Source organism: Gambusia affinis, linkage group LG09 (genome assembly GCF_019740435.1).
Source record: "Gambusia affinis linkage group LG09, SWU_Gaff_1.0, whole genome shotgun sequence".
Classification (NCBI taxonomy): domain Eukaryota; kingdom Metazoa; phylum Chordata; class Actinopteri; order Cyprinodontiformes; family Poeciliidae; genus Gambusia; species Gambusia affinis.
The window spans coordinates 15799704-15827670 of record NC_057876.1 but is presented as its reverse complement, the minus strand read 5'-3'; the positions used below and the strand labels follow the sequence as shown (position 1 = coordinate 15827670).

The 27967-nt window shown below is 37.4% G+C and overlaps 3 protein-coding genes and 1 long non-coding RNA gene across 4 annotated transcripts; 2 read left to right on the top strand and 2 right to left on the bottom strand.

The window, feature by feature from the left end:
* The first annotated feature begins 1125 nt into the window (after positions 1–1125).
* On the top strand, positions 1126–8177 carry LOC122836919. The gene is made up of 3 exons (XR_006371664.1): positions 1126–1297; positions 6908–7059; positions 7319–8177. It is a non-coding gene; the product is annotated as an uncharacterized LOC122836919 (long non-coding RNA).
* A 2249-nt stretch (positions 8178–10426) lies between these two features.
* eef1g (eukaryotic translation elongation factor 1 gamma) lies at positions 10427–17178 on the bottom strand. Its single transcript, XM_044126896.1, has 10 exons — positions 17081–17178; positions 16103–16261; positions 15784–15847; positions 15214–15356; positions 14958–15101; positions 14730–14859; positions 14267–14471; positions 13324–13496; positions 12122–12246; positions 10427–10773 (listed from the first exon to the last, which is right to left on the bottom strand). The coding sequence occupies exons 1-10, from the start codon at positions 17090–17092 to the stop codon at positions 10615–10617; spliced, it is 1314 nt and encodes a 437-aa protein (XP_043982831.1). The 5' UTR covers positions 17093–17178; the 3' UTR covers positions 10427–10614.
* Positions 17179–17336: 158 nt separating this feature from the next.
* Positions 17337–21026, bottom strand: polr2g (RNA polymerase II subunit G). Its single transcript, XM_044126898.1, has 8 exons — positions 20844–21026; positions 20572–20681; positions 19669–19828; positions 18779–18829; positions 18610–18675; positions 18347–18418; positions 17844–17877; positions 17337–17660 (listed from the first exon to the last, which is right to left on the bottom strand). The coding sequence occupies exons 1-8, from the start codon at positions 20853–20855 to the stop codon at positions 17647–17649; spliced, it is 519 nt and encodes a 172-aa protein (XP_043982833.1). The 5' UTR covers positions 20856–21026; the 3' UTR covers positions 17337–17646.
* Positions 21027–21041: 15 nt separating this feature from the next.
* Positions 21042–24146, top strand: si:ch211-175m2.5 (uncharacterized protein LOC568697 homolog). The gene is made up of 5 exons (XM_044126897.1): positions 21042–21382; positions 21451–21624; positions 21703–21802; positions 22401–22531; positions 23243–24146. The coding sequence occupies exons 1-5, from the start codon at positions 21329–21331 to the stop codon at positions 23525–23527; spliced, it is 744 nt and encodes a 247-aa protein (XP_043982832.1). The 5' UTR covers positions 21042–21328; the 3' UTR covers positions 23528–24146.
* Positions 24147–27967: the final 3821 nt, after the last annotated feature.

Below are 27967 nucleotides of genomic sequence, written 5' to 3'. Positions count from 1 at the left end.
GTGCAGCTCAATTTAAATTAGATGACGGGAATGATTGTATAGAACGCTTACAATGGCATGACATCATCTTGACTCTTGACCAAATTGTTTGTAGGCGTAGTAATAATAGTTTATGTAAACTTAGGACTTTGAAGAAGTGGAGAAATTATACATTTGTTGTTATTTAGATTAAGTTAAATTATGCCTGATTTAACGTCAGATGAGGGAGAAATTATTGTTTCATTTTTGCTTTGAATTGAATACAAAGTTTGTTTGACTTTAGAGGAAAATGTGATATATAAGTTTAAAGTACAACTCATTTTCCTGTCTAAATATATGTTGTTGTTTTTTGTCCCAGTTTAATGCATCTTTACATCCATCCACCCTTTACAGAATCACATTAAGCAGGAGCTGAGGGAGAAAAAAGGGGGACGCACTCTGGACAGGCTGCCAGTCTATCACAGGGCTCCTGATTTAATTTAACTAAATCTGATTAGCACTAATAAGTGAATGTCTCATGATCACCACATTAAACAAAAAATCCTGAAAGGCTTTTAACATTTTATCCCACGTCATTTACCAGACTTCACACAACTCACGTCTCTGATTTTGTCAGAGTCCAGCACTGGAAGCTCGTGAGTAAGCAGACCGCAAGCTGGAACTTGTCAAAACAAAGTGGACCTAAAGTAACCACCCAGAGTAAAGGGTATCCATGGTGAGATTACAACTACAAAGCAACCCCAGGCTGCTAATGACAGCATGCAGTCCTCAAGATACACTATCTCGCAACACACGGGTCACACTGCCTCATATTTGCCATAGTAACTCAAATTTGTTTATTTGTGGAATTCCCCAGAGAACACGCTCCCTCGCATACTCATACACATGTATACTGCGTATGCGTGAACATATGCTTATGATTCAGAGAAGCAGGCTGTTTCTTTGGTTCTTGAAAGAATGTGAGCAAAAAAAACGGGAATGAGAGGCAGATTGCATTGTGGTTTCCACTTCAACTTGTGAGTCAAGCACACGAGGAAGGAACAGAAAAAGAGACTATTCTGGGATGGCTGCTATAGTAACATAATAAGCAAGAGGGCATGAATGTTTCCATAGCAAAAGGTTGCGTGTGTATGGATAAATATCACATGCCTCAAAGCAGTTTATAGTAATGTAAAGAACCCTGCTCTGCTTTGTAGAGTTTGTAACAGTTTCAGGAAAGGATGGCCTTCTCTCCTTACCTTGTTTTTATTCCCCTGTTAGATCTGATCAGTCGTTTTGTGTCAGCACAAAGCGATGGATGCTGGAACACCTTGCACAGGTTAGATCTTGCCATCAATACCACACTGTGTAGTCGGACTACTTTACTTATGATTTTGTTGCTATTAGCTAATCTGTTTTGGATGTCATATAACAGTGCAATGATTACACATCATGTTTTAACTTGTGTTTTAGTAGCTTGTTTTGTCTTGCTTGCTCTCTTCCATGTAGTTTTTATTTTAATAAGTAAAGATCAACATCATAATCAGATTTTTTTATGCATGCTAAACAATTGTGCTCCCAGGGACAATATTCCTGTGCTGCTATTCTCCATTTGTAATTTGCCCTGCAAACATCTAACAGTAACTTAAGGTTCTTCACATTTTGTCTGGTTTCAACCACAAAAAACTTTCTGTTTTGCTTTATTAAGATTTTGTGTGACAGACCAACACAAACTATGACATGCTAATACCATGGGAAGATATACTGTATATGTATGGTTTTCAAATTGTTTAATAAATACATGCATGTATGTATTAATGTATGTGTGCATGCATACATGTATGTAAACAGATGTGACTCACTGAGATTAAAAAGCTCTTCCAGAGGAGATCTGGTCAAAAACAAAAACTTCAAAAAGTGATGTGTGTTTGTATTTAACTTTTTCTCCTCAGACTCCTATATAAAACGCAGCACAATTAGCTGTAGCCATTGTAGCCATTAACTGTATCAACTTAATTAGTAAATAGAGTTCATTAGAATGTGATTGGTGTGTGATTTAGTTACAGAACAAATAGTTTTTTTCTGTGAAAGCTTCAGAGGATTATTGGGAAATATTAGTGACCATCGTGAATAATGCAAGTAATACGTAATACAAATCAGTGACAGGACTGTTTAAACGTGTAAAACAGGGTTAGGTTTCAAAATAGCAGCTTACAAAGCAGTGTTCAATTTGTCATCTGAAAAAAAAGGAAGATTGTAAATCTAGGAACAGACAGAAATTGAAAGTTCAGGCAAGGACAACATTAATCAGAGAAGCAGCGCAGAGATTCATGGTAACTCTGGAGGAGCTGCAGAAACCTAAGATCAAGTGGGAGAATTTTTTGAAAGCAAAACTGTCAGCTGTAGACTCTGGCTAAGAGGAAGAAGCCGCAAAAAGAAAACATTTATTGAAAGAAAAATGTAAAAATTTAGCTTGCCAATGTAGGAGACACAGCAAAGAAGATAATTTGGCCAGATCCAGTCAAACACCTTGGTTTCTGTGGTAAAGCCTGATAAAAAGACCAAACTAAACCCAACTGAGAATTTTTGGAAAGAATCTGGTATTTCTGTTCATAGATCCTCCTTACCCAATCTGAATGAGACTGTGCTATTTTGCAAAAAGAATACAGCCAAACCCAAAAGGAATTGCAGATGTCATTGTGGCTAGATAAATTAACAAAGCATCAATATGAAAGTTGAATAAAAGTACACGCATAATTTTTTTATTAATGCTTTTCCTTCTCAGTCAGTAGTTTGAGTTAGTTTGTCTCAAAAAAAACCAACTATCATTTTTGTTCCAATGTGAGAAAGTGTGAAAAAGTTCGAGGAGTATGAATACTTTTGCAAGGCACTGTTTAAATTTTACATGTTTTCCCGCAGGAAAAAATTCTACTGATCTGACCAGTAACAGATATAGATGTGTTTATGTTAGTGATTTCCTCACAGTCCATAGTTGTACTAAACTATTGATCAAAATGGGGGCGCTCATTTTTCTTGCGACCTTTCATCTGCTACACTTTGACTTAGGCAACTGTGTTCCTCAATTGCACATTCCAGTCATTCCTAAAAATGTCTCAACACTGCCATTCTCCTGATGGGTGGGATGTAAAAGAGCAGCAAGTCAACACATGAAGTCAGGCTGGGGTACCTGTTTACTCAGAAATGTCCTCTGGGTCTAAACTGCTTTTTATCTGTGGAGCGATGCAGTGAGACATGGGTTTAAAGTCTTGCAGGGAATGGAACCAACCCAGGTTTACCTGCGCTCCTCATGTTTTATAAAAAAACAAAGGATCAACTTGTGTTGTAAAAGATTTTGTAAGATCAGACCACACCCAAACCACAGCTGTGGACATTTAGGGCTTCTTCGTTTAGTGTTTACCAATCCCACACTCGTGCATGCACATGTTGATGAATCATTTTCTAATATACATGGTCACAGTTTTTTGGACAATCATCAGCATTTCTTTTCTTTTCTTTGGGTACGTCTGTGCGTTTCTACAGTTTTGCTTTAGTTTGACAACATGCCCCACCTCTGGATTGTGGTAACATGAGCCAAATTCAACTCTGGGGTTTCAAGCCCAGCAGTGCAGGGGCTGTCTGTTTTCCCTCTGTGTTCCTCTCTTCCCTCATGTCACGCTCTTTCCCCTCCACTCTTACAGTTGCAGTCTCTTCCAGCTGCAGGGAAATGGGACCTCTCAAGTAAATAACTTTTTAAAAAACTATTTTGATTGCAATGACTGCCTCAGCTGACGCGCTTCACTTTTATGTGTTATTGTAAAGCCGCTTGCTATAAAGTTGCTTGTTGTTAGTACGCCATCCTCCTTTTCCCTGCCTTCTTCAGCTATTTCCCCTCTGCGGACTCACCTTTGACCTCCTTCATTCCATTCCAGTACCAAATTACTTTGCTATGTTTCTGAGCCATAGAAATATGAGCGCTCACACCCTTTAAACACACGGAAGGGAAGAAGCAGTCAAGGTCATTTTTCTTACAGTGCACGCAATGATGCGTTTGTACTGACATTAATGTAGCATTCAAGTGCATGGCTTTATCTAGAATTCAATAAAATATGTAAAGTTTACATTATAAACATCTGCTCTGCTAATGATTGTATCCTAGACATACTTTATGGGTTCCCATAAAGGCCTAGGTTGGGACTGTAAATGGGTTTCATGCTGTCTGATAGAGCAGGGGCGTCCAAACTGCAAGGTCAAACACAAAGTAGATCAATTTAGCTTTTAACAGAAATTTTTTTATTTATTTTGCTTTACTTTCACATTAAACACATCTATCCAGTGACATTTACTCAGAAGCAGACTTTGGCGCATCCAAATCTGCATTTCATTACTTTATTAAACAGCAAGAAAGAAAGAGTGATCCAAATCCTGTTCTTATTAGACTTTTTTATCGAGCCCAAAAAGGTTTGCAGGCTGGATGTCTTTCTTTTAATGTGTCAAATGTGCAAAATGCTAAGTTTGGTATCTTCAGCAATTTAATCAACCTTTTCCCATAAAACACTGACCGTTTTATTTGTTTAATAAAAATATTGCTTACTTTGTTGGTGAGCAAGTAAAAAAAAAAACCCTGATCTTTTATTTAAATAATTTTTACTTTTTCATCAAATTGCAACCAAAACACAGATGGTGTCTCATACTCTTCTTTGTGCCTGCTTTTTAAAGAGCTCTGTCTTCAGTGGTTAATCTGCAATCCTGTCATTCCTATCAGGAAGATGCCCTGCGTTTTTGAAATAATTTTCCCTAAGTATGTTCAAACTTTTGCGAAACATGTCAGAGTATGACTAAGCGGACAAGACTGGAAACGAAACTGGAAAACATAGTGGACTAACCCATCTTGATATCCGTGTTATAGCAGAAGACATTGAACTGTGCCTTCCAATCCCTCTAAGGCCTCTCATACATTTTTCTCTTTTTGCTGTTGCGACTCATACACTTCAGTAGATTACTGGGATTTTGTAGACCAACACAAAATTATGTTTACTTGATCATTTGAAAAACACAGAATTCCAACCCCTTTGCTCAGACACACCTTGATATAAAATCTACTGCAACTTCTAATTGTCTTCAGACATCATCTAATAGTCAGTCTAGCTGTATCACTGTAAACATTTAAATCCAGCTTTTCTTAGAGGTTTGTTAGAGGAAACATAGTGAATAAACAGGACGACCATAAAGACCAAAGAACACATCAGACATGCAATGGGTAAAGCAGAGGGGAAGTTTAAAGCAGGTTTAAATTTTAAAACAATATTCTAATCTTTGGGAATCCCATCAAGCACCGTTTAGTCTGTCATCTGAAAATGGAAAGAGTATGGCACATCTGCAAATCTATCAAGACATTGCTGTCCACCTAAATGAATAGGCCGGGTAGGGAGAGCATTAATTAGATAAGCAGCCAGAAGGCCTGTGGCAACTCTGGACAACCTGCAGAGGCCCACAGCTCAGTTTGTCAACAACGATTACCTGTGCATCTCAAAACTAGGTGAGAGGGAAAAACAAAGCCAGAAGAAATCCCCTAAGTTAATTACCACATGCCATGCAGGGTGCTCAGCACAACAGAACCAAGATTGCACACTTTGGTCTACATGCAAAATGTGATTCATTGAGGAAAACCAATATTATCTATGACCCAGAGCACCCCGTCCTACCAGTCAGAGATGGCAATGGCAGCATCATGCTGTCACAATATTCGTCTTCAGATTTCCCCTTCCAGCAAATGTGCAGTGTAATGACAACAGATAGTCATGTGTTTGCCAAAGCTCCGACCAAAATGTCACTGGGAATCTATGGCACGACTCAAAATCATTTTCACACATTCAGTTTTATTTATCTCACTGTGATTGAGCAATTTTGCAAGACAGACTAGGCAAACATGTTCAAAGAGGCCTTCCACAAAAGACCTGCAGGGCAGTGAAGACTATTGACTCAGAGGGGCTGAATACAAAAGCTTCCTATACTTAAAAAAAAAGTATTACTGTTTAAAAGTCATGTGCTTTTCTTTCCACCTCATATTATGTATCACTTTGTTTTGGTGTATTGCTAAAAGGTCTCAATATGAGAGAAAGGAATATGAGAACTTTTGCAAGGTTCTGTATCTGATGACTGGCTAGACAAGAGTCAAATTGACAAGAGTCAAGTTCAACTCTTCATACATATTCAGTTACCAAATGTAGTTTTGTAGTTTTACCAAACCACAGGGTTCTTCTGGACTGTAAGATTTCAGCATCTGACAACCCAGCATTTCACCTCCCTGTCCCATCGGCTTCCTCCCCCTTTTCCAGATGCGTTTTTTACTAGCAGATGCTCAGCACATGCATACCATGCCTAAAGCTCCTACTGAGGACCGACAACCACACAGGGTCCTTGTGTGGTAAAACAATACAGCCTCTCTCTGTGTTCAGCACTCCTCACTGCATCAACTACTTTTAAGAGCCCCCTTCTCTCCACTGCCTCTCCCATCTCTCCCTTCTTCACAGAAGAACACAGAAAAGAAAGAAAGAAAAAAAAGTCCAGATCATAGTGGAAGGGTGTGTGGCTAGAGAGAAACAGGCTCAGGGAGGGACGGCTGGCAGGAGTGGAAGAGAAAATGTTGCTGTTGGCAAAAGATTGTTTTATTGTTCTCGTGTTAGGCTTTAGTTCAGCCTTTTAACTCCGAAGACCCTAAGTGCAAACAACCGTTGTAATCTCGAATGGACTTTATGTCTAGATTTAAAACGAAGCTCTAAAGTACATTGTTTCAGCTTTCAGATCTAATTCACAATACAAATGTGTCGTAACAAAGACCCACGATGCAGATGAAGGCTGATCCAGCTCCATTGTTGTAACTGCTGCAGTACTCTGCTGCAAGGCAAAGTTATTTGCTCAAGTTACAGCCCTGCTCCATTCTGATCCACAGGATGGGTGAGTCATGTGTTCAAGGACTTGGGCGCTTCGCTGTTGTGGGAACATTTCCATTTTCTGATTTCCATGAAGCCACAGAACAAACTAAAATGGCCTCCCTGATTCAACATTGCAGAAGGAGATGGTTGCGCTGCTAAAATACGCTTAGTAAGTTGGAAAAAATGACATCTGACTCACTCGAAGATGAGAGTCCTCCCTTGGGCATCTCACGTGTGTGTGTGTGTGTGGATAATGTGAATCAGGCTGAAAGTCCTCAAACCCACCCAAAGGTTTAAAAGCTTTGTAATTTAACGCATCATAGACTACATTACTACTGGTTGTCTTCTGTTTCAAAGAACATTTCAAAACAGTCGTTGCAAAAATCAAATGGCCTCTGAAATGAAATTCATTGTTCATCCTCTTCCAGGTGCTCCATTTTACCTGCGGCTACGAACGACAAAGAGGCAACACACAGAAGTACACAGCAGGTGTGGGAACGGAAACCGGGATCAAAACTTTTATTTGTTTCTTGGGTGTGTCTAATGAAGCCAAGTACATTTTGTGACCAGTAATAACTGACTTACAACATTCATATGCATCTGGAAGTTTTACAAAAGAAAAAGAAACAGAAAAACTTGTGGTTTAATTTTTGCATTCATGGTCTGAAACAAACTCTATTTATGGAAAACGAATTGGGCATGATCTTACCCCCTTTAGAGGTAGTGCCTCTTCCTCTTATGAGGCCCCAGCTTGCAGAAGTGGGTTCTGAAACAATATATTTCAGCATTTTAATAAGGGTGTGGTCAATGTTTTGTTTTGTTTTTTTTTTTTCCATATTTGACTTTCAAATAAAAAAAACAAACTTCTAAAACAAGCTATTGAATTTACTTATCTACTTTTAAAGATACTGTAAAGTGGAACCTTTTCTACGACGTCTCAAATGTCTTTGTTCAGGGCTAGTAAACGCTTATTGACTAGAGATGGTTTTAATTTACTCCTACTTTTACTGTTACACCATGTACAAATGTCTTGTGCATAAATAATTGTGGGCATCTGACTAAACTAGTGCAAAATTGGGGAAAGCTTTGACATCATAAGAAACTCAGAAACTTGCTCTCTTGGCTTGAGGGTCCCAGTAAGTCCTTAACTTGTTTATGACTTCTAAAACCTAATAAAGAACCGGTTTAAAGTAGAAGAATACGTGACCTCATTACAAGCATTTTCTGTTGATCTCATTCGAACGGGTTATACATTTCAGCCTTTGTCTGCCCTCTAGAGGCGCTAAAAAGAATTACAGTACACAATTTTGTTCTGTAATATTGTACTAAATTTGTAAGTTTGTACAAAATTACAGTACAAAGCAAAATTTTGAAAAGGTCTGTTATACTTATTACAGATTCGATTTAAAATGGACTGACCTGTGACTGACTGACATGTTTCTTTTGTTCTAAATTTAATTTTATATGCGTTTGTCTGGCATCTTTGGGGTACAGAAGTTTAATAATGAACATTTCATAAAGTCCTGAGGCTTTTCTAAGAAATACTTGAAGTTTAGGCAAACTGTCTAAATGAACATGGTCAAAAATTATTTTTGTTCTGGATTAGGTAAAGATCTGAGAAGAGTCCTGGGCATTAAAAGTGTTCTTGTTTTCATTATTATGCCACTTATCACGTATTTCTGACCTGGTGCTCCATCGCAGTGGAAAAAAACAAAAAAAACAACTCATCACAAAGTTTCTTATAAAACACTGGGTAAAGTTGCTCTTGGATAATGTTTTCTTCTTCTTCTTTACATGTTTTGTTTATGCAAAATTGAGAGCAAACCCACTTTCAGAAAGCAACCCCACTCATGAATGGTGTCAGAACGCTCCACTATCACCATGACAGGACTGATGCTAGTGCTCAGGGTCAAGGATTAATATTCTTCTGCAAATACTCTACGCCTCGCCACCCTGACCTCAGTTACAGTCAGTCAAACGAATTTTAAAGTTTCTGAGTTGAACCTGGAAGAAGTCTGCTCTTGTGAAACGACCATCAATCCAAATGGCACATTAGTTTACCCTTTTAATAACTGGCTGAATATTTGTTTTAATTCAGAAAGTAATTCCTTTAGGAGTTGGTATCTGGTCTGGTCTGGGCTAAACATTTTAAGTGCATTTCCAGCGTCTCTCGTTAAGTTGTAATTTTGGCCCAAACAGAAGTGGTGTAACCAGACTTATTCAACTCTACCTACATTTGGATAAGAATTGTCCAACACAACAACAACAAAAAGTGCTTAATTTTGCCAGAAACAAGCTAGAACACAAAATGACTTTTTGCAATTTCTAGGACAGTGAATACATTTTCTGTTCTTGCAAAGCATTATGTCAGTGAGGAAAACGCTACCAGACACCTAAATATCTGCTAAAAATAAAAACATAAAATGAGTTTCACAGCAGGCCATAATATGCAGGTTAGAGGTTGACACACATTATGACAACTAAATACCATCAGCTACAGCAATTTACTTCTGCTTAACCGTCAGCACAGGTGACCAACTCTGTAGGTCTTAAATTTGGTTTTCAAATTAATGAGTAAATAAAATACCTTTCCACCTTAAGTTTCTTGGCACCATGATGCTTTTCTTTGAAGAAACTTTGCTGCTCTGAGATCCTGATTCAGTAAATACCTTGAAGTGGCAAAATTATACATATTTCTGCATTTTTATAGACCCGTCTTATTTCTGTTGTAAGTTTAGCACATAGTGCAAGAAGCAAGTGGACTAAAGGGTCAATCAACAAGAATGAAAACCACAGACAGCAAGAATGGTTCAAGGAGGTGCCAGTTTATATTTTTGTGTTTCTATTCGGGTTTTCTGTCACTGACAGGCCGAGTTTATCCGCTTCATTCTTTTCTTTTCTTTCCTAGATTTGTGTGTGCGTGTGGTTCACTGTGAAGGATTATGTACAACTTCATTCTGGGGCTCTTCTTCTCTGACGTCCAGAGTCAGAGCCTTCAAATAAAGCCTTTTATAAGACTAATATTGATCTTTCATTTGTTAAGTTGCTCTACCTTTTGTTAAAGAATTTTTCCACAACAGGTTCATGTGGGCTCAACCTGACCAACTAGAATTTAAGAAAAAATAAAAAAATGTTTATCCTTTTAAGGAAAGATTGGTTAAAATAAAGGCCTCAAGTATGCTCTGCACTCCAGAGATAAAACTGCAAGAATTTTCAGATAATTACACAATAACAGCATTTTTTTTAATCCCTCTTCATAGTGGCCAATACTCAATAGAAATTGCAACAAACAAAAGTTAAAGCATTAGTGTTACTGAAAAATTTTCATCGTTTGAGCTTCACAGCTCTAAATATTCCTAAATCAATGAAGTAATATCCCAATAATTTTTTTAACATGGGTAATAGATCACTGCACAAGTATGTTTATGGATTAATTAAAACCCTCATCTAAAATGTATCAAAATGTAAACACCAAACCAAAAATTCTAATTTTAGTGGTGAAGTTGTAAATCACAGAATTCAAATTCTCCACGACGTCGAGGAAAATGTTTTATTTTGCAAGTCAAAACAACAGAAAAACCAGTTTGGGGGCCATTGAGAATTCACTCGTCTTCAAACACTGTCGTTTTGCAGCAAAGTAAGCACATGTGGCTGAAAGTCCATTATTTTTAAGTGTTGAGAGCAGGAGCACAAAGTGCTTCAGTTCCACTGCCTCCATGTCCTTTTACTTGAAGATCTTGCCCTGGTTGAAAGCTTTACCCACATGCTTGAAATCTCCTTCCCAGGCAAAGTACTCCTTAACCATGGTCTTACACTCCTCACTTTCGGCATCCAACTTCCTCCAATCGTATGATTCATAGTCAATTTGCCAGTCTGGACACAGCTAAGAGAAAAACAAAAAGGAAAAGAAGTTAAAGAGAGGAATTCTTGGGTTGTACAAGAAAAGCTTTTCTGAAAAACGAAACGCAAAACCACTTTATATTCACGTATGAAACATTTAAAATAAAAACGGGTTGAAAAACGTTTGCAGTCCAACACAATTGGTACACAGTCTAGGCAAAAACAACGATGGGCAAAAGGAAACTGCTGCGGTGCCACAAGAGACGCAATGATCAGGCTTTAAGACTAACGATTCAAATTTGGACAGATTAAATTATTTTGAGCAAGGTTATATTATGTTATACATTATAAATAAAAAAAATCTTTGTGTAATAAATTTTGGTGTATCAATGAGTTTTATTAGTGACAATAAGGAAGATAGAAAAGAATATTTAGGTATAAAAACTGTTGAAAGGGTTTTTTAAACTAAAGTGGTGACATTTCATTAACTCTAAAGTCCATTTCTAAACTGTTTACAACTTTAAACTTCAGTCAAGCAGAAGCTGGCTAAGATGAAAGCATATGTCCACTCAGGGGTCAAACCACCTTTACAATTCAAACCATTTCTACCCAGGATATAACCATTTACATGCATCCAAAATAGCACTTTTTAAAAAGCTAACATTTCACTCCTATTCTTTGGACAAAGAAATTTAACTTTTGGAAAGAATGAATTTTGTTTTAAATGGAAGATCCCATATTGATAGTAAATGGCCTGCAGTCAAATAAGGTGTTCTATCATTGATGTCATTTCTATAACGATTTAACATGAAAAAAAAACAACAACCTCCTATTGGTTAGAGGATGTGACCAGAGCATGAACCAGCCTTTCACTCACTGATCAGAGTCGACTGGGATGAATATGGTCTTTATTTTATCTTCCCCTGTCAGATTAAGACTTGGTGCCATGACAGGACACTGTCTTGCCCAATGACAGGGGAATTTAAAAAAAAACCCAACTAAATGTGACATTTACAGGGAAGCACAGTAGAGAATATGAGTATTTTATTACATTAAGTATGAGTTTATAATGTGCCCTTGAGTATTTATTCAAGTTACTTTTGAAAAGTCTGATTTCACCAAAGATCTGTGGTATTTTCCTCTGTTCATAAGCTTTTGTGGTTATCAAGCATTTTTGTTTTGTTGTTTTTTTTTTTTTTATTTACACGTTTGGAAAATTTCCATTCCAAACAAGCTCAACATTGCATTACCAAGTTAAGCATTAAAACTAAAGAGCAACAAAAATCAGTAGCCAAGACGAGATTGATAAGCTGAGATAAATGGTAAAAAGTCAAGTTTTTGTTGACTAACTGAAGCATTATGAAATGAAAGTTGATGTTTATTGTACTTACAGTGAAGGCCAGCTCCTGGCCTCTGAAGACCCAGATCCCAGAGATACTGCTGTCGTTGTTGGTGCCGAACAAGATGACGCTGGCAAAGGCGTTCTTCCTCAGTTTGTCCAGGCGTTGGAACATGCCTGGAAAAGCCAGAGAGGCATTTATAACATGCAAGGTGTTTTACCACAACACTGATTCCCAGTCTTTGCCACAAAGAGACGAAATCTGTCCATCTGCCTGATGAAAGACCAAAAGGAACAAGACTGACTACTAGTTGGAAAATCCAATCCAGTTAAACTTGTACCAGCCTAGATTTGGTTACAACTAAAGCATCTTTGTTAATCCCTATAGAACGCAGTGTAAGGTGTGGTTTGCTGTGACCAGAGCATGAACCAGCCTTTCACTCACTGATCAGAGTCGACTGGGATGAATATGGTCTTTATTTTATATTCCCCTGTCAGATTAAGACTTGGTGCCATGACAGGGCACTGCCTTGCCCAATGACAGGGGTGGGGAAACGTTTAGCTCCCATTACTGAAGTTTCTGTTCATTTCGCATCTGGATTCCTGCAACTATTTATCCTTGTCCCGTTTGTTTCAGATATGTAGGCCAGATGACGACTGTGCAAAAACTCAAAACCACCTCGGATGAACGGCACAATCTAAAATTCCATCATGGGAATCTTCTTTAAAAGCTTTCTTCAAAAAGTCATTATACTAAATGTCAGGTTTTCTTTATCATGGTTGATCACTGCAAAACAATCAATCTGGAAGCTTGTAGAAAGCTGCAGTCTAGAACTTATTGCACAGCATTCTGAAGGCAGTGAATGGGCATTTTAAATTTAAAAACTGAATGGGGGAAAGAAAAAAACCCAAAATCACTTAGTTCCATGGTTTTTCAGGAACATCTCAAATAAATTATATTGTACTTCTAATTCAATGAGACCAGTAGAAAAAAACAAAACAATCCAGTGGTTTAACAGGACTTTGCTGCAAACATAACCATAACACAGTCATTGCTAAAACTACATTTAAAAATTAAGGATATGAAAAAACTGGGGAAAAAAAAAAAATCATAAAATCCAATATGTATAACTTGTAGACTCTTACATTCACAGCAGTTATTTACAAAGTCAAAAAAAAAAAGTGTTCTTTCAAATGAGATGGCAAGCTTTCAAAAACAATCCTTTGAAATGAGCCACTCCTGCTGAGTCTCACCTGTGATAAGGTTGCAGCTCTTGAAGGTGAGCGTCAGTTCCTCTGGGTATTTGTACTGAGCGTACCAGATTGAGTAGCCCTCTCTGTCAAAGTTCTCCCAGAAGTGAGGAAGCGCTACTGTCATGGTGTCCTCGTTGGAATACTTCCTCTTGAATTCGTCCATGACAAATGCGCTGCAAGAAAAACAGAAATTAAGTGTGCTTTCAGTGCACACAACTGGAGAAAATGATGATTTTTTTTAAATCAACAGTAGCAGAAAAAAGTTCAGTCAAAGCTGCTCTTTTCAACTCCAAGATCTAAGCTTAAGTCAAGCTAACTTCTCTGGGACAGTGGAATAATCTGTCCCTAAACATTTTAAATCCACTGAAGACATTTTATTGTCTTTTCTAAATCCTCTTGTATTTTACTGCATCAGCAAACACTATTTAAATAAATGTGTTAAACACAGAGGTTTTTGTTAGAAACTAAACTGTAACTAAACTTGACCCAGAGTTTGTTTTTTTTATGTTCGACAGACATTGGGAAATGTTTGCTGGTTGTAAAACAACAACACACAGCACTCTTATTGTCCATGTTTACAATAAAGTTGAAATTGAGATTCAAGGTCATTGTGACCACAGCATGAACCAGCCTTTACCTCACTGATCAGAGGTGACTGGGATGAATGTGGTCTTTACTTTATCTCCCCCTGTCAGATTAAGACTCGGGTGTCATGGCAGGACACTGCCTTGCCCAATGACAGGGGAGCAGCCATTTTCCCCATCTGGATTAATTACTCTTACTTCCATGAACCACTACAACTTCTTGCCCAAGTCCTGACTTCACTTTATAAGTTAAACACCGTGATTAAACCTTCAGTTTGCCAGCAAACATTCCGACTGCGGTCAGCTGTAACAAAATCCCCATTTTACGTGTCGACTGAGGCGTTTCCCTGGATATCTACCTCTTTGGCAGGTGTGCGAAGGGGTCCTTGGCTTTGGGTTCGGCAGCCAAAACAGCATCACAGTCGTCCATTTCTTCTTCTGGAGCAGGCTTCTTCTCCTCCTTTTTCTTTTCTTTCTTCTCCTGGGGTTTGGCTGCCTCTTTTCCAGCCTTTTCTTTTTTGGCTGGGGCTTCTTTCTTGGGCTGCATCTCAGCAAACTTCTTGGCTAGAAGAAGAGAAAAATAGCTCCCAAGTCCCGTTTAAGAAAAAAAAACAAAAAACTATTCTCTGGCTGACTGTAGATGAACCTTGAAATTTTTTTAAAAGTATTAATGCATTTTCCAGAGTGCTTGTGTTTGCAGATATGTTTGATTTACATGGAGCATGAATCAAAATCTCCAGACAGTTAAACAAATGATGAATTTAACAAATGGTTTCTCATTGCTTTTTCTGAGGATCCCGTCTTCTCTCTTTGCTAACTCACCATCAAACTGGGCCATCTTTTCACACAGCTTGACTTCTCCGAGAACAGCCTTGAACTGAGGCTGGTTGACGCAGGTGACAAACCAGCGGGTCACGTTGGGGTAAGGCTGACGGAAGGATGGCTCCAACACCTGCAGAGCACATGCACCATTAAATCGGATCAATCGGGGTAGTAAGAAATGGCGACGACCCTAGTGTGTACTTATGGAAATCCGTGTGTATATCAAACCTGCTTGAAGAGCCAAACCATGGAGCAGGCCACAGTAATGTCCGCCAGGCTCACTCTCTCTCCCACAAGGAAAGTGCGAGTGGTCAGGTGTTGGTTCAGCACCGTCAGGATCTTCTTTATGTCCTCCTTGGCCTGCTCTGTGGCCTGAACACACGTACGAAACATTTACTCTGCATGACCACAAGGTTCTACACCTACTAGGTACCAACAGACAACTAGGTCACTTCTTTGACCAGCTTAATGTTGAGCTGCGTACCTGCTTGTTGAACTGCATGATTCCTAGAGTGGGGAAGACCCACGCACTGGCTGGAGGGATGATCTCTGAATCAGCAAAGCTCACCCACTGCAGAACCTGGGCAGCAGCCTGAGGAGTGGCGCCGCGGAGGGCATCATTGCTCACTGCAGGGACACGGCAAAACAACCATGTTCAACTTAAGACAGACTCATGAATTATTTTAAATATTACTTTGTCTATTTGTGGTCTTTCAAAGCATGAGCTCCTTAATGTAGGGCTGTTAAGTTTAAACATATAGAACACACAACTTGATTTAGAGGCAAAGTAAAGCTTGGTGTAGAGCGGTTAGAGACATTATGATCATAAAAAGTAAAAGTTGTGGTTAATAATATCTACAAATGGTCAATTTCATGTCTTCCCAATATTGTGGAGCCACGTTTGCCGTATTTCTTCCTTGGCTCTACTTTAGCTCCAAAGTGAATACCGTTTCAAATTTTATTAATGCAAACTAGAAATACTTAAGAAATTCTTTTCGCAAGGTTTCAGTGCATATAACAATATTTAAATCCAAGTTAAAAGCATGACACTTACAGTAGTGAGCAATGGCATTACTCTCAAACAGACAGAAGCCGTCATCACCCTGGTAGGCAGGTACCTAAAGATGGAGACGATTCATTTTTGAAAATCAAATGGTTTTGAACATGTTATACATCACAACTGTAGTCAAGATTATTACGGGGACAGCACGCCTCACCCAATTTCAACGATTTCATCAGCAAAAGTATGGCCATGCAGTTAATGAAATGTCAAGAAGACATTGTGTGTGACATGTTTAAACACCAGAGGTCACGTCGACATGAAAGATGAAAAGGCATCAGCCCAATTTTTTCTGCTAACCGGTTTTACTCACCTTGCCTAAAGGGAAGTTGTTGATGAAGGCAGGGGAACGGTTTGTCTGCCCAAAGGTGAAGGCAGGAGGGTTGCTGGCCACCTTGAGGCGAGCGCCGCTGTACTGGGCAGCAATCTGGGCCTTGAATGCCCTCCAGTTGTCTGGGTATGTGTACAGAGTCTAAAAAGAAAAACACAAAGATACCAGAACATTTATTTACACAGAATTTAAAAGAAACATTAAGATTTATTTCTCCTAGAAAATAATTTAGCTTTTGCAGCATTTCCATTGAAAACAATATGTTGTTGGGCTCTATTATGCTTCAGCATTTAAAATTCACTGATTAGAAGCTTTAGCGAAGACGCTCAAATTGTCAACCAAAAACCAAGCGGTGATCAGAAACTAAGCTATTGGTGCCTTCACTCAATGAATGAAGGCATCCGCTCTGTGAGCTCATCATTCATTTAAAGATGACAACGCAAAGAAACGCATTTCAAATAGAAAACAGATTTTTAGATGCTAAAATGAAAACCGGCAGTGAGTGTATTAAAAAGCATAGATCAACTATCCATGTTCAAGAGGATTATAGCATAATTTAAACGTTATCTACCTACATACATTCCCCCATAAAAGCTAATCTCCCAGTTCACAAAATTCACAGGCCAAACATAGCACTGGATACAGTTTCTGTACGAAAATTAAATAAATTACCCGTAAACCAACAAACGCGACTCAAAGGATCTCGAGCAGTTAAGGTAACGTGGCATAACCCAGGGCCAGCACTTTCAATGCTTCGTTGGGGTAGCAAAAGCTAGCCACATACAGAAAACTGTATTAAATTCTTTGGAAATAGAACACCCATCACCAAGCAAACAGCGGCGTAACGTTGTTATCTTAAAAACATGCGCTGTAAACGCGTCGATGGCTCTGATTTTGGTCTGATTGTGACAGTGAATTTTAAAGCAAGCTCCATTGCTAACAGCTCTCCATCTTACTCACCCCTGCCGCCATCTTCAGGACGAGAGAAAGAAAGAACGCCGGCGCGCTCCACCCACGTATTTACGGACGCGAGACGTGCGCGCCCCTGAAAATTCCGCGTTCACATATCGAGCCATGTCACAGCATTGAATTGAAAGTCCTATCTTTAAAGTTTGCCACGTTTACAAACGTAACTTAACATGGGATAACTCCATCAAAATAGTTATTTAAAAAAAAAAAACTAATATAGTGATATGCAGACAATTATACAAAGATATAAGAATGAATAAAATACTTTATTACAGTCCACATACAAAAAAAATAAAATAATATAATTTCTACATGAAATAAAGTAGGCTACTCTAACATTAATTGACAAGATGTGTTATTCTTGACAGCAGTATTTGATTGAGTTCTTACATGACTTGTAATAAACACCAAATATAGGATGCAAAGAACAGCAAAAAAAAAAACTGATTAGGGTGCTTCAACAGCTGTCACCATACATATAAAAGTAAAAATAAGTATATACAAAAGAAGATCGATGCAGAAAAATCTCCATGTGACACACCACTCTGAAGTTGTAATCAGCTCACAAGACCTGAGAAGGAAGTAAAAACCATTTCAAGTACAGAACCTTTCTTAAAATAATGGTTTGAAAACCAAATAACAGTAGCTTGAAAAAAATCAACATATACAAAATAAGACATATGTTTAATCCAAATGCATTTATTGTGTGCACACTAATGAGCACACCGACAACAGGTCTCATCAAAACACTCACCCAGGTAGTCATCCATGAGAGATCCAATTGCAAACTGAAAAACAAAGGTATATTTAAGCATCAGTAAAACTGAAGCAGGACCGCATGACATTTCTTGTTTGATTTTTCATAAATGCCAAAAAGCTAAATATGTCTAATGACAATAATGGGAAATGACAGGGCAGCAGCTGAACAGCTTGGCAATCTAATATTTCTCTCATTGAACCTAAATAGGCCTTTAACAAACTTCTTGCACAGAATAATATTAACTATATCAATCAATCAAATTTTATTTGTATAGCACATTTCAGCAGCAAGGCATTTCAAAGTGCTTTACATCATACAACTATATGGATGCACAACAAATTGACCTTGTACTACAGCAGCCACACTGAGCTGTAAAAATTAAAAGCTAAAGAATACATGGATAAATTGTTAATACAAATGTTACTTTATCATGAAATAAAAGGTAAAATTCTCAAGTCCAACCACAGTTTCATAAAAAAAAAAAAAAAAACACTTACAATGTCATTCTTGTCAACCCTTGTACCCACAATCTTCAGCCGGATCTCATCATCTTGCTGAATTACAATGTCCTTTGAAAGAAGAGATTACAGTAGCTGTGTCAAAGAACAAAATAACACCAGATATTTAAAAGCAGAATTATCTTTTTTCTACTTAATTTTATTACTTTTTATGTAATTGCTATAAAAAAAAAACCAAGAAAACTTTTTAAAATAAAGAAAAGGGATTCAGAAAAAGCAATAAAATTTAAAAATATTCCCACCTCATCAACAGTCTTATAGCAAGGGGGATTAGAATTGGGGTCAAACTCCATTTCCGAAGGAATGGACTGCAAAAGAGAAATTTATATTACATACATCTACCAAACAATACAAACTCTAAATTAGCATGTAAAGCAATAAATTAAGTACAACAGGTTAAAACTGACTTACATGGCGAGAGATGAAGCAAGACATGGGACCAATTTCTGTGAATAGCCCAACCTGCAATAAACAGAAACACTTGTCATTTAAAGGAAGGCTAATAAGAGTAAACACCAAAAGTAGAGATGGAGAAGTAGTAGTAACATCCGACATTGACTTAGAACCTCATATTACAGATGAAAAAACATTACCAACCATTATTTTTGTCTGTCAGAAACAATATACTATTATTTATGACCAGTTAAATTAGCAAAACAAAAAAGGAGGATTTAAAGATGCCACTGATATTTCAGTGGGAATCACTGTTTTGAGATACTTGGTACTGTAAGAGTTCAAAATGTGTCTGCAAGCTACTACAGGAAACTTTTCAGTGGTTTCTGTGTGGTTGGAGCCAGACGAAAAAGGGCACTTCCTTTTAAAATAGTTTTAATATGTTGCTTCATATAAAAACAGCATCTCAAGTTCAAATTTGTCCCAAGGATTTCAGTTAAAGACATGTGGATTCTTAGAGTAAAGAATAAACTATACATTATCCTGCCAAGCGTCATTTAATGACTTCTAAATAGAGACAAATCTGACAAAAATATAAAGATCAGGAATCACAAAATGCTCCAAAAATAAATTGTCATAGGTACAGAGTAATACATTTTCCACTTGAATAATAGTCCAACATTAACAAATTAAATGTGTTGCGCCTTTATGGTGATTAATTTTCTAACTATTATTTTTGTGCCATCGGGATGAAGTAAATTTTTTTGTTTTTCTGGTTTTTTTCTTCTAGTTTTTGAATATTGACTCGCATATATTATATTTTTTGCCCAACTCCTACTGTATCATATCTATTTAATATTTTAACTAAAAAGAATAAAATTGGGACATTAACCTAGACTAAACCTCACCTTGTTAACCTGAGTGACCACAGCATCCACCACTTCTCCTTTGAACGGACGGAAGACAATGGCCTTGTACTTCACAGGATAGAGAACAAAGCCTCTGCTTGGCTGGATTACACCCGCCCCGATGTTGTCAATAGTGGTGACTGCAATGACAAAGCCATACCTGGAAGACACAACGAGAAAAAACAAAACAAAACACATGTACAGCTTATAAATGCAATCACAGCTATCACTTGTTGTCAATATTATCAACATTATTTCAGTCAGCAACATATTACATCAATCGTCAATACCTGCTTATGTGTCTGCACTATGTAGTCAGAAACATTGTCTCTATGCTATGTTTTACATTGAATAAATATTTTAGGAAAGATTTAGACCGACATTTTGTTGAGTGATTTTGTGTCTGTGTATGTGCAGACTTGCAGCTGATCAAAAAAACTTACATTAAACTTGCTTAATAACCAAATTGAGTTCCACTAATGACAATGACGGAACAATTTAATATTTATTCTTGTTTATTTCTAAATAAACATAAATACAATAATAGTCTTTATTCACTTATCTTTCGGGAGATAGCAATTTTTATACATAATTCATACCATAAAGTGATATTTGTTTACATTTTATTTTAAGATGAGCAATAAATGACCATTAAAAAGTTCAAAATTTGTTGGTGAATTAGAAAATGTATCGACAGATTTACTCATTATAACGAAAAATACGCTACTACTTAGTAAAATATCTAAATCAAAAAATGAAAAAAATTCAAAAACAAATAGATATATAATTTTATGTACATTAAAACGACCAACACAAAGCTACACATGAATGCAGGATAATAGCCAGAAATACCTTGATAAAATTAGGCGGTAAAATGTTACGGAAAGATCTGAATTCACTCACTTGCCAGTACATGTTCCCTCTACTTCAGTAAAAAGTTTCTGCTTCACGGTGTTCAGCAGGTTGGGTCCAAAATACCTCGGGTGTAGTAAGATTTCATGTTCCAAAGAAATCTGTAAGCACCAATAAAAACGTGCGACCAGAAAAAAAAATAAGATTAAGTTTGAGGATGTTTGAGGATGCAACCGTCATGACCACGTTCGTAAAACGATGCAAAACAAACCACTAATAAACCAGTCCAACCTACATCAGAAGAATAACAAAGATATACTTACATGGTAAAACATGTCTGCATTAATGTCTGCCTTTAACAATACTTTTTATCGGACGAACCGCTTCTCCTGAACAGTACTGAATGGAGTGGAAAATCTCTACAGTAAAGTCACTTCCGGGTCAATGACAAACGAGTCATGAGCGCCGTAGTAGTAATGTCACTTCGGGCCATAGCCTGCCACCTGGGGGTGAGAATGAATTAGTGCAAGGGGCGTTAAAAACAGCAGGCGTGACTCAGTGCTGTGCGTTGATTGGTTGGTATGACTGGCCTCACAAGATCTGATATAGAAACGAAGCAAAAACAACTCATTTAGAAAAAAGGCACAGTTATTTTTACCGCCATTGCGACAGGTGTTTTGTATAACATCATCTTTAACCCACACTGAGACATAAGTTTAAGTCTAAGCTGTGCTTCCTTTTAACCAAACTGAGTTTTTACTTAAAAAGAAGTAATAACCCATCTAGTCATCATTTCAGCTGACGGAACATGGCGAGGAACATCTTCTCGAAGTTGCTTCGTGTTCCTACGTCCATGCAACTTGTAAGTAGTTGAATACATTTTTGACTCTTGGGTGGTTTTGTGTTGCTGAGCTGCCTCTCTCCACACAGGCGTGTCTCCGAACGGGAAGCTTGTTGCAGGAAAAGGCTGCTGCTGTTAAGGTTCCAGGCAGCAGATGGTCCAGCAGTAACTCTCCTCCGGAAAAAATCAGCCGCTATCCTATTCCCTACAAGAAGGACTTACCTTATGATATAGTGGAGCTAATGGAGGAAGTGGAGTCGAAGGTAAATACAAGAAAGTAAAAGTTTTGGTAGGCGTTTAACTTCCATTTTACTTTTTAACCTTTGAAATTTTTTTTGCAGGGAGGCTTTCTACCCAATATCTTCAAAGTACTTTCTCACAGGCCAGCAGAGTTCAGAGCTTTCTTCGCATACTACAATGAATTGATGAACAAGGAAACAGGTTGGTGTTTATTTTCTACATGAGGAGTAGTCATATATTTAATTTGAATTCAACAAGTAACCCCCACTTTTGCCTGCTAGGATTTTATGTTGTAGATTTCTTTTTTAAAAGTAGAGCATAAATATGAAGTAAAAGGAAAAATCTAAGTGTGGCATCAGTATGTGTCCAGCCCCTTTTAATCAGATGAAACTAGATAAAACACAGTGCAGCCATATACTTTGTCAATGTACTGTAGGAAAGATGGAAGATGTCAGAAAATGGGAATTGGTGAACATTAAGGTGAGCTTGATAGCACAATTTGGAAATGGTGTCTTACTACATCATTCAATCCTATTATTTTTGGTCAGATCACAGAATGTTGTGCAAGACACCAACACCATAATATGCATAAAATGGGGAGGGAGTTAGGGTAATAGAATACTAACAATAACACAAGGTGACTTGTCTAAACCCAAAGTTCGATCTCCATTAAGTTCACCTTTTCAGATATCCAGCATCTAAAATTAAATGTTTAACAGCTACTGTTTGTGCTGCATAACTCCAGATGATGCCTAATGGTTTATTCACATATATTTTGTCCCTGTTTTTCTTTTTCCAGGCAGGCTAACTAAGGCAGACCGTGAGCTAATCGTGGTTGCCACCAGCAGTCATAACAAATGTCTTTACTGTGTGGTGTCCCATAGTGCTCTGCACCGCATCTACTCGAAGAACCCTACTCTTTCTGATCAGGTATCATCATCTTTTGTGCTGTACTTTATAAAAGTATAGTTAGAGCAGTCAAAAGGCAGGGGTTAGTTTTGAATTCAACTACACCATTTGTCATTGTTTCATGTAAAAAGATAAAAAATCTCAGGGTTTTTTGATTTTGTTTGAATGTTCCTAAAAAGATTTTGCTGGGATTGAACAAAACAAGGCTTTCTCCACTGATAATACATTTTCAGAAGAAAGATTTACAGCCTTAGAAGGTATAAAATTAAAAACTGGATCAGGAGTCAAGGACAAAAAGTCAAGGAAATGACTAAATTCTGCCAGTGACTCAAGAACTTAGCAACTATAGAACGCTCTAAAAATATTGATATACTTTGATTTCTTCCTATCTTGTCATGTCACAATAAACTTCATAGTATTTTATTATAATTTTGGATAAATTAACAAAGTAGTAAGTAATTGTGATACATGGTTTTCAAAGATTTGCTTAAACTAAAATTTCTAAATACACTTGGTCCACATTTTTTAAATTCATGAAAAATGCAAGTCATTTATCTGTTTCTTTCCCTTCCACCATATATCGTGTTATAATATGTTGGCCTACCCCAGAAGTCCTAGTAATATACTGTGAGGTTTCTTTTTGGTAGTTGAGAAGATCTGAAAAGTTTCTACATTAATTGTTAGTTTTGGAAAACACTTTTAAAAAAAAAAGCTTTTTATGTCCCATTTCAGGTAGTTGCTAACTACAAAGTTGCGGAGCTCACACCTCGGGAGCATGCCATGCTGGAGTTTGCGATGGCCGTGTGTCGCTGTGACACCATCACAGATAAGCACTTTCAGTCTTTGGAGGAAGTCGGCTTTGACCGCGAGGACGCCTGGGATATTGCGGCCATCGCTGGTTTCTTTGCCATGTCCAACCGACTCGCCCATTTCACAGACATGAGGCCCAACCAGGAGTTTTTTAACTTGGGCCGTGTTCCCCGGGACAAGAGCCAGGACAAGACAGAAGATAACTAGTGGAGAAGGAAAGCTGTGTCACATGCAGTCTTTTCTAAAGCAAAAGTTATGTGTGATGCAACACATTCATAATACAGCCAGAAATCTCTCAGGTCTATTTTTGGTTTCTTGTCTCTCTTATGTTTTTTGTTCAGTGTAGTGAAAGAAGGGAAACTACCTAAAGTGAAGACGACATGAGAGGAGTTAAATGCATGTTGACTTTCAATTATTATTGATTGGACGTAAATCTTCAATGTCTGTAAAAAACTTTATCTGCTGTGTGTTTTCATGAAATGACAGATAGTTTCGTAAGGAAGCTCCGTGTTGGAACTACCTTAAGCACAAAAAAGAAAGAGGGTAATCAGAAATGTCCTGCGTATGTGAATTTTATTTACCTCTAAAACCTTTCCGCACTAAGAAGACAAAGAAGCACAAATATAATGTAATGTGTGATTCATGTGTGTATGTTGTTGGGAGAGTTTTTCTTTATATATCACCTAAATTTAAATATTTTTCTGCTGTTTGCTTGTAGTGGCTATGTTCTTTATATTAGGAATTTTCCTTGCTTTATTTTCCTGCTAAGAGGTTCTGTTTGCACATGATTAGAATATCCGAATAAAAGACAGAGGTCTGTTGCCAATGAATTGTATCTCTTTATGTTTAAAGTCTGGGGTGCAAAATGACTGTCTGAAAGCTCTGAACCTCATCTTGGTTACTTTTTCATTATTCAGAACTAGAAAACACTTTTATTGAATACACTGCCTTTTTTTTCCAGTATTTGTCACCTGGTAAATAAAAGTACAAAAACGTTACTGTTGTTGACAACTACTTAGAGCTATCTTTTGATTTATTTTTTATTTTTAATGAACTGGAAACCAGCCTTGATACAAAACGATAGAAAGTTTCAGCTCTTTGTACTTGTAAAATGTTAAAAGTTAGATTTTTTGTCCCACAAAGTTCACAGCTACAATCCTGTTATGTCACCTCTAGAGGGCAGTATATTCCTGCACTTATTAGGATGCGCAGCTAAAATGTGAACGTGTTCATATATTTAATAGAATCATTAATGAAACGCAGTGTAACATACCATTACAAAAAGATAAGAAAGCACTTTCTTTCTTTTATTCCTGATCTTGGTTCTATGTTACATTTTCCCCCAAAATCTTTAAAAAAATCAACACAGAATTTACCTCATCGCTGTGGTGAATGTTAATTTGTGAATATGTAGGGACTAAATGTGATCTTTTGAGAATAACTGCAATCACTCCACAGAATCACACATTATGGATATTTTCTAAGTGATCTGAATGTCATTCCGAGTTCAAATTACTTGTTTTTTCCACACAGACTGGATGATGTATATCCCTGAAATTTATTTAAATATTTCACAAATAACTCTTGTTATATGCCTGACCTATACTCTTTGTCTTGATGTTTAAATGCATTACAGATCCTAATTAGGCATCAGTCTCTCACAACCTCCACGTCTCCTCACACTGCAAAAACAAGACGACAGGCTCCTGGAGAGCAGCTGATGACCTGCAGCTGTTCTGCATTTCTCTCGTAACTCTGCATAGAATAGAATATGCAAATTACTTACATTAATAGACAAATCAATGTGGTTTTATATCCATGCTTACCTGAGAAGTGGAGGCAGGGGGGAGATGCTGTGTCGTTATTCTTCTCAGGGTATTAAATCAAGTCTTGAAACATGCAACTAATGGTGCATGACAAAGAGCAGAAAGATAGAGTGAGAAATGATACACCCGCCATAAAATCTAATTTCCTTATCAGATGATTTCTAATTAGAGTGGATGTGTTGGTCCATGTTTCAGGCATGAGGAAACCACAAAAAATTATAGATTTAAATATAACATGGCAAACCTTTAGTCTCAGATTACACAAGAAAGTAATAGGATAATATGTACAGTTACCGATTGCTATAATGTGTCAAAATGCTGATATAATTTTCTTTTAGATTTTCCTGTTACAATACATGAAGCTTGTACAGTTATGTGACTTGACTACATCGGTGGATCACGATTTGCACTTGCAATGTCCCTTTTATCAGAAAAATCTTAAAAATTTTATCAGTAGCACTTAAAAATATGTGATCTTTATGCACAGAGAGGAAGATAGATAGTGCCTCACAGCATCTTCCTCTACAGTACATCAGAGGAGACCCTTACAGCTTGAAGAGAGGTTTCCTGTGGGTATTCATGAAAACATTTTTGCTTTCATTTAGCACAACTTTGAATCCTGTCAGACAAGTCATTTATATTTTACACAGCCAGAGGAGACAGGAGGGATGTCCAAATAAAAAAGTACTAAGATTTAATAAGAATAAGCATGTCACCAGAAGGGGAAAAGTCTTGTTCATGTTGCTAGAATTTTCTGGTGTCCATGAAGGCAGAGATTCCTCGACTGGTGGAAATCTGTGCTCCATATCTGCAAAGGTGCATGGGATTACTGGTGGAGTGTGTGCAGAGATAAGATATCATGTCAACAAAAATAATATTTATGCACAGCCTTACTGCAGCAGGACGAAATTATGTTCATATCAAGGGAAACATGCAAAACAATGGCATTAAGTTGCCAAGAAGGTGACATGATTGCCTTTTATGCAGCTATTGTCTTACAGTGATGTATTTATTAACGTATATTTGTTCATTAACATGGGCAATCCCTGTTTTGAAATAAAATTAAACATATCTGTGAAAATTGGTGGGGCATAAATATCAGGGAGGTACCATATTATAATGGATTCATAAAAAAAAGGCACACGTTTTCTGGCAGCGCATGAATTTTGAGCTGTGTATCCTTTTACTTCATTAAAATGACTGGTCAGAGGTTACAGCTTGGGTTTCCTTTGTTTGCATTAGATGACACGCAGCCAGACTGTGAATGTCCTGTTATAGACAGTGATGGACTTCTAAGCTGATGAACCATATGCCAAATATCAGTGGAAAAAACATAAGCTCTTTAAGATGGAGAGATGTTCAGATAAATTGTAGCAAATTACAGTCTGTTTTGTAGTTTGTTTTATTGTGTAATTGTGTCAGGTATGCGGTTTGTTAATAGCATCAGGGCGAGGACACATGTAATGAAGGAAGTGTTAAATGCATGAAACACAAGGAAAGACACAACCAGGGCTGTGCATCGTGACAAACTGAGTTTCTTCTGATGATTAGTTTTTACTATCTGGTTGTCTGACTCCGACTATCAACAACATAAATATCAGGATGATTGTCAAGTGTGACAATTTTCTTGAGCAAAAGTATTTTGTCACTAACCAGGGTGACTCCTCTACAGCTAGCATTCACAAACTCCTTATGGCTGTACCTCCCAGGGATAAGTTGAAATGTTTCAGATTAGACTGTTTCAAACTCATAATCCAAATGGACTTTTACTCAGATTACTTTGTGTTTGGGGATTATGCACCAGGCTTTGCCATGTGTCGACTGGGTGAAGAGAGATTGCTGCTCACAGTTTCTGTTTATACAGTTTTTATCTGTTTTTCATGATGGGAACTAAACTGCTGATTAGTGCAAACAGTTTGTGTTTGACCTGAAGCTTTTTCTTTGAGCACACCAAAAATGTTCCATCCTTCCTAGTTTTCACAGCCTCCAGGCGCCGGAATATGGTTTAATCTGAGCGTTTTCTTTTAAATCTGCTTCCTGTGGGGTTGTCCTTGAAACTTGGCAAGATAGTCACTTGGCCGCTGAGCTCATTTGTTTGGGTGTGACTTGAATATGAACATAAATATTAGCTGTTATATTTTTGAAAGGGGATTCACATTATCTCACATGTAAAACTTTCAAACTGCAGACGGAGCTGTGTGAAGAATTATCTGCACTGTCAGGACAGCCAGAAGGCGAACAGAAGGAGAGAAGATTGACAAATTGCGAGGATTATTTTCAACGTAAGCCAGCGCTGAGCTCTCTCTTTTTGAGGTACATTCTTACAGGCTGCTTCATTTTGAACCCAAAGAAATGGATTACAGCTTACTACAATTACAAAAGTGACATGAAATTAGCAAGTTGATAGCTTTAATGCTCAGAGCACTTGTTTCTCGAATATTACAATAAAATTCGGTTTGCAACATCTCCATAACTTTGAACCAAGAGAGAATCATGACAATGGTTCATTGAAGCCATAATATTCAGTGTCTTATATTGATGTCATTAGGCCAGCAGTACAATAAAAACCTTTATCCATTACTTTATGATCACAAAATAGCAAAGTATATATTAAAGATCTGATGTCACAAGTTCACAATACCATATAGAGTCCCTTGAAAAAATATTTATCTCCTTGATTTTTCTAAATCATCATTTTAAGGCGAGAAAAGACAGGACAAAAAAACTGAAAAAGGAGTCGAGCAGATTTAATTTAACTAAATTAAATCTGGCAATATGTCATCACTGCAAAAGAGCTTGTTTCAAAGTTTAGATTAGATAA

What these genes read in the sequence shown, in the direction of transcription:
- eef1g (XM_044126896.1), bottom strand. An exon ending in TGGTTTGGCTCTTCAAGCAG is followed by an intron (nt 14,860 to 14,957) that starts GTTTGATATACA and finishes TGTGCTCTGCAG; the next exon opens with GTGTTGGAGCCATCCTTCCG. An exon ending in GAGCTGCAACCTTATCACAG is followed by an intron (nt 12,247 to 13,323) that starts GTGAGACTCAGC and finishes TGGCTTTTCCAG; the next exon opens with GCATGTTCCAACGCCTGGAC.
- polr2g (XM_044126898.1), bottom strand. An exon ending in GAGGGAACATGTACTGGCAA is followed by an intron (nt 19,829 to 20,571) that starts GTGAGTGAATTC and finishes TGTGTCTTCCAG; the next exon opens with GTATGGCTTTGTCATTGCAG. An exon ending in CTTGCTTCATCTCTCGCCAT is followed by an intron (nt 18,676 to 18,778) that starts GTAAGTCAGTTT and finishes TCTCTTTTGCAG; the next exon opens with TCCATTCCTTCGGAAATGGA.
- si:ch211-175m2.5 (XM_044126897.1), top strand. Translation starts at nt 21,329, where the DNA reads ATGGCGAGGAACATCTTCTCGAAGTTGCTTCGTGTTCCTACGTCCATG. An exon ending in TTCCTACGTCCATGCAACTT is followed by an intron (nt 21,383 to 21,450) that starts GTAAGTAGTTGA and finishes CTCTCCACACAG; the next exon opens with GCGTGTCTCCGAACGGGAAG. An exon ending in ACCCTACTCTTTCTGATCAG is followed by an intron (nt 22,532 to 23,242) that starts GTATCATCATCT and finishes GTCCCATTTCAG; the next exon opens with GTAGTTGCTAACTACAAAGT.